General features: G+C 40.7%; 1 protein-coding gene across 2 annotated transcripts; it reads right to left on the bottom strand.

Annotated features, from left to right (window-relative positions):
- Positions 1 to 1,543: 1,543 nt before the first annotated feature.
- Positions 1,544 to 5,213, bottom strand: cmklr2 (chemerin chemokine-like receptor 2). 2 transcript variants are annotated; one of them, XM_088314619.1, is made up of 3 exons: positions 4,952 to 5,213; positions 3,967 to 4,058; positions 1,544 to 3,882 (listed from the first exon to the last, which is right to left on the bottom strand). In XM_088314619.1, exon 3 carries the CDS (start codon positions 3,850 to 3,852, stop codon positions 2,767 to 2,769), a length of 1,086 nt encoding a protein of 361 aa, XP_088170745.1. In that variant the 5' UTR covers positions 3,853 to 3,882; positions 3,967 to 4,058; positions 4,952 to 5,213; the 3' UTR covers positions 1,544 to 2,766. The 2 variants fall into 2 exon arrangements, with proteins under 2 accessions (XP_088170745.1, XP_088170744.1); XM_088314618.1 differs by having other exon boundaries at positions 3,947 to 4,058; positions 4,952 to 5,211.
- Positions 5,214 to 5,553: the final 340 nt, after the last annotated feature.

Consider the following 5,553-nt stretch of genomic DNA (forward strand, 5'->3'; position numbering starts at 1 on the left):
CCCGTAACATCCAGATCATCTGTGGAGTCCTGGAGTGAAAAAGTAGAATCTCACTGACCAAAAGCAGGTAAGTCAAAAATATCGACGACAGTACAAACAAAAAACTGGTCTCCCAAGTCCAAGCAATGAACACGTACGGTTTGTTACTGGGCATTTATTATGTCATTAACATTCCCAGACAATGCCGACATGACACGATCTTCCCCCGGGTCCTGTAATCTTGCTGGCAATGCTCTGAAAGCCCCCCCCCAAAATGCCCTTAATAAGAGACATAACAAATAGGCACATGCAACGATTTCTAGCTACAGACGTGTCTTCATGGAAGCAGATGTGTCTAGACAAAAACCACAGTATTTAGAAAATAATTTTTTTCAAGTTCGGCGGGCCGGATTAAAACGTTTCACGGCCCGCATGTGGCCCCCGGGCCGTAGCTTGCCCACGCCTGGTATAGAGTCTCTACTTTTTCAAAAAACATTTAATTGTCTATGCTTCGCTTGTTTTGGTAGATATCTCTATTTCTATCTATCGATGAATCATGTCACATGAATCATATCGTATAAATCGATCCTATGATAAAAAAATAAAAATCTGAACTCCATCAGAGCACGTTTGTGTTTCGAAGCCAATGGTGTTCATTACAAAGTACATGGCACCAAATGAGGTGGTTGGCAAGTGTGCATCAGCTTTGTGAAAAAAAGTGACAAGGGCTTCATAATATTCCCCATCTTGCACACCGCACACAAAATAGGTCAGTCAGTCGAACACAAAGACGTGCATTGTCACGAGCAAACTCAATTAGAGAGTTTATGAAGTGACATACTGTTACTATTGTTTGCTGCAGTCGTGCCGCCTTTGATAAAAAAAAAAAAAGGATGCTGGCAGGACTCACTACAGGCATCTGTGCTGAAAGTGGCAGTCGTGCACCACCGGATAAGTGTATTATCTCCATTCAATATTGGTAATCATCACAGATCAGATGTATTCCAGCCACACGCAAGCTACCTTCAACCAGATGCTAACTTATTTAACGTTGTTGCTGTTTTACTTTATCATCCGACATCTTTATAGTGTTCAATCGCCCTCAATTACATGCATAATATTTATTGTAGTCCCTCATTTTCGAGCACTTACCTTGTGACCTCTGGGGGGAAAGAAAATCACATTCTCACTTGTGCCATCTTGCTCTTAAGTAATCTTGAACATACATTAGTTGAGATATTTTGGAATATCAATATAATAATATTTAATATTTATAATGAAAATGTGACTATTATCAAACATTATTCCAGTTACTAGATGTTGTCTAGACATTTATGTCAATATTGTATGTCAAAGTTCAGCAGCGTGGAGAAAAAAAAAACAAAACAGGAAATGACTGTATTTGAAAGCACCTTAGCCTGTAGGGAAAGGGAAGAAAAAACAAAATGCACATCTGGATCGAAGTCGTACTCATCTCAATAGCAGGCTTGGAAAAGTATATTCAAAGCTTTCATGACATAACACAGACACTGCTCGACAAACAACATAAAAAAATCCAAACAAATACAGTAGAGCACATTTATTGCTATTTAGTTGGAATATATTAAGCGAAATATATCTCTACAAATAATTAATCTAGCAGCAAATATACATTTATACAAAATAGTTTGCGTTCTACTATGTTTACATATCTGTATCCCAGTCTTTTCTCAATAGAACAAAATGAAAATCCCTTAACATCATTTTTCGTCAGTTGTAAAATTCACTTAAAAAAAAGTATCGAACATTGTACTTCATAAATGTTGTGTTCAGGTTGTATGATTGTAACATTCCAGAGTTCACAGTTGAGAAGACAAATATTTGTAATGTGTTTATTGTGTAAAAAAAAAAAAACATTAAATTAAATAATGTAGTAAAGTCATTGTAAAGCGGTAAAAAAAAAAAAGAACAAAGTCGTAAATTTATAAGCGTACAATACGTATGCCTTTGTTAAGATTACGATTGCTGAGGTCAAGTTTGACCTCACTATTAGTTTGTCAAACAATGAAATCAACAATCACTCATTGAAATTAAAAATGTTTTAATTTTTCCCTCATACATTTTAATTAAAAATGTTATCTCGTTAAAAAAATAATAATAATTCTGTATCACCCTTTGTATGTTTATTCTAGGCTCCTTGTTTGAAAAGTACATGGAAAGATACAGAGTATCGTAGTGTAGAGTATGTTTTTCCATTTCATGTCGGTTGGTTGAAGACAGTTGATATTAAAAGTGTACACACCCCTGTTAAAACGTCACATTTTTTGGTTATAAAAAAGGAGCCCAAGATAAATCATTTCAAAACTTTTTCAAAGGTGAATGTGACCTATAACCTGTAAAAAAACAATCACTTAAAAGACAAATATTTTCTAGAGTGGAAGTAAAAATAAACAACAGAATGAAATTAACTTAAGTCAAGGTGGAAGGAATTATAAACAGTTCCAAATACCGCTTAGTGCAAAGCCTTCTATGAGACAGTTTAAAAAAGCATGAAACGCCTACTAGAACATCTGAGATTTAATTTGGGTTAATCTGAAGCACATTTAACATGACTTGAATGTGATTGGCTAATTCTGAACACAGCCGTGCACATTCCCGTGTCCAATGGCATTCTCTCAGTCTATTTTACTTCCCCTCTCAAATGATTCAATTGAGTTGTATACTTTTTCGGTCTCATAAATGGTTGGAAATGTTTTGAGATGGGGTGTGTACACTTTTTATACCCACTGTACATCTGCCCATGCGCAATCACAGAGTTGATGAGGCCACAGGCTCCTCTGGTGCACCGCTCTCAGCGTGAGGGACTCCTGGTAGCGATTCCATCTCGGTGGCCGACACAGACTGGCTGAGTTCTCTTAGCGAGCTTTTAGTTATGTCCAGGCATGCACGCTTCAGGATGTGACGAACTTTTTTACCCATAAGCACATACAGCACTGGGTTAATGCAGCTATGGAAAAAGCCTAAGCTGGTGGCCAGCGGAAATCCCATTTTCAGCACATTGTGTAGATAGAGAGAGGAATGTATGGACAGCTCCATCAGGCTAAAGATGTGGAAAGGGGCCCAGCATAAAAAGAAGGCCAGGATCATGGCCGAGACTGTTTTGGTGAAGCTAGACAAGCGAACGGAGCCCTGGGATTGATTCACCCTCACTGTCAGAAGGATGCCGGTCACACACATGGCAGAGAACGGCAAAAGGAAGCCCACTGTGGTACGGATGGAGACCAGTAGAATGTGTCTTGCGGCCGCCGACTGTCTATCCTGTGCGTGGAAGTTGTTGAAGCACACCACTTTGTCATGTAAGCGCACCGTCTCGCGAAAGATGAGCGCGGGACAGCTCATGGCGGCGGCCGTGACCCATATGCAAGCGCTCGCCAACCAGGCTCGAGCGACCGTTCGGAACCTCCGAGACCAGTTGGGATGAACCAGGGAAACGTATCGGTCCACGCTGAGCACGGTGAGGAACAGGACGCCCGCGTACATGTTCATGACGGACACAAAAGAGTTCATCTTACACATGGCCATGCCGAAATCCCAGTGAAAGTCGCGCAGGATGTAGTCAATGTAGAATGGCAGGAAGAGCACGAAGACAAGGTCGGCCAAGGCCAGATTGAGTAGCCAGACGCCGTTGACGGTCCGTTTGCTCTTGCATCCTGTCACCCAAATGACAGTTCCGTTGCCAATCAGGCCGAGCACAAAGGAAATGATACAAATGACGACTGAGATGATGTGCATCGCTTCTTTCTGCCTGTGCTCGACTTTAAGTTCTTCCATGTCACCATATTCCATGTAGTAGTCATAGCTGTAGTTTCCATAGTCCTCTCCGGAGTCGTCCATCGCTGCCTGGAGAATACCTGTCAGGGAAACCTGATAGACAGATCCATCCTTTGAGAATTATAACAGGAATCATCCAAAGTTCTGATGAATCTACCTTTTGAGTTCTTGCCTCACAAGTGTCTGTCCTTCAAAATGATCCGGGAATCGCGGCAACCCCTCATTCGGTTCCTGCGTTGACGTGCGTACTGGGTGTGTCCTGGATAAGCCTGGAACATAATGCGAACATCCATCTGGGTCAACAGTGCGGCAAGTGACACGGTTGACAGAAGAGGCAGGAGGAACCACAAGTGGATGAATCATTCTCTTCTTGCATGCTTCGGGAACTTTTTTGGAAGGGCAGACAATAATAGTTGTGTAAGTTCCTTTTCCACTGCTGTCATCAGTAAGCAGAAATCAGGGTGAAAAGTTTGCTCGGCTGAGCATTTGTAGCACCGCCGAGGTTGCAGAAAAATGATTGTTGATTTTTTTAATTTTTTTATGAAGTCACCAAAACTTAGAAGATATAATTGTTGTTTAAAAGCGACCCCGGGGCGTGTTTCACTTGACACAAACGACTTAGTTGGACACCGCGGTGAAAAGCTCAACTATTACTTTGTAGCGCGTTTCAGTCTCAGCAGTCTCGGTCACAGAATTTGATTATTCCTTCTTTTCATAATGTAAAACATTACAGTTTTCATTGTGTCACACAATTTAATTAATAATCTACTTGGGGAAATTATATGTACAAAACATACTTTGATTTAGGAAGGTAAAGTATAAGATGACTGAATATTAACAAATAAATCAGGTTGACTATACTCTTACCTCTTTATTTTAGGGACAAATTGTTTTTTTCTGATAAGCATATAAGTTTGAAAATCGTGCTTGTCTATCAAATTTCTGTTAAAATATATGATCGTTAAACAATGAAAAAAAAGTTAGATTATTGATTATGTCATCAAAACCAATAGAAAGTGAACTATTTAACAGCTTATCAATACAGTGTGCGTTTAAATGACTCATTACCACTTCATCTCCTCTCAATTCATATCCATTTATAAAATACTATCAGTAATACATTAGAATATCTTATCGTGTAGTTAATCTTACGGGATCTTACCGAGCACAGAAGTTGCACGTGAAGGATTTATTTTTCTTTACATCCAAAGCGCGACAGTCCCCGGGTGGAAAAAAAAACGGTGGCCGCCCTTGTCTTCCACTTTTAGCGAACCTCGTCCCTAAACGCGCCCCTCCATGCAGACGCCCGTGTGCAGTCTTTCCGCGAGTCCATCCAAACTAAACTTTGTCGGAGCGTTCGTTTTGCGCGGAGATGTGTGGCAGTGGGCGCGCCCCCGACTGACGCGTCACACGCGCACCACGGAGAGCAGCAAAGTTGTTATTGGTCGCCCGCGCGGATAAGAATGTGCTCATTCATTGCCACTTTGGCTTCCCTCTCACAATAAACACAGAGGAACTGAATGTTGCACAGTTTTTAATGCCACTCCAAAATGGTGTGTGTGCGCCAAGCGTGCACAGTCCTTCTTCATCTTCTGGCTTCTCTGATTTAGTACCTTGAGTTTCTTGGCAGCCTTTAAAAATAAAATGACATATGTTTGGCTGCACACACATAAGATGAATTATGCACGCAAGCATCCCCGAGTGCACTGTAAAATATTTGTCTTTCTGATGGTAAGTTTGAAATTGTGGATTCACATTTGCGCT

The sequence above is a fragment of the Idiotropiscis lumnitzeri genome, chromosome 14, assembly GCF_059441095.1.
Source record: "Idiotropiscis lumnitzeri isolate Australia: NSW breed Sydney's pygmy pipehorse chromosome 14, RoL_Ilum_1.0, whole genome shotgun sequence".
NCBI lineage: Eukaryota > Metazoa > Chordata > Actinopteri > Syngnathiformes > Syngnathidae > Idiotropiscis > Idiotropiscis lumnitzeri.

Excerpts from the sequence above, each read along its gene's own strand:
- cmklr2 (XM_088314619.1), bottom strand. The coding sequence starts at position 3,852 with ATGGACGACTCCGGAGAGGACTATGGAAACTACAGCTATGACTACTAC.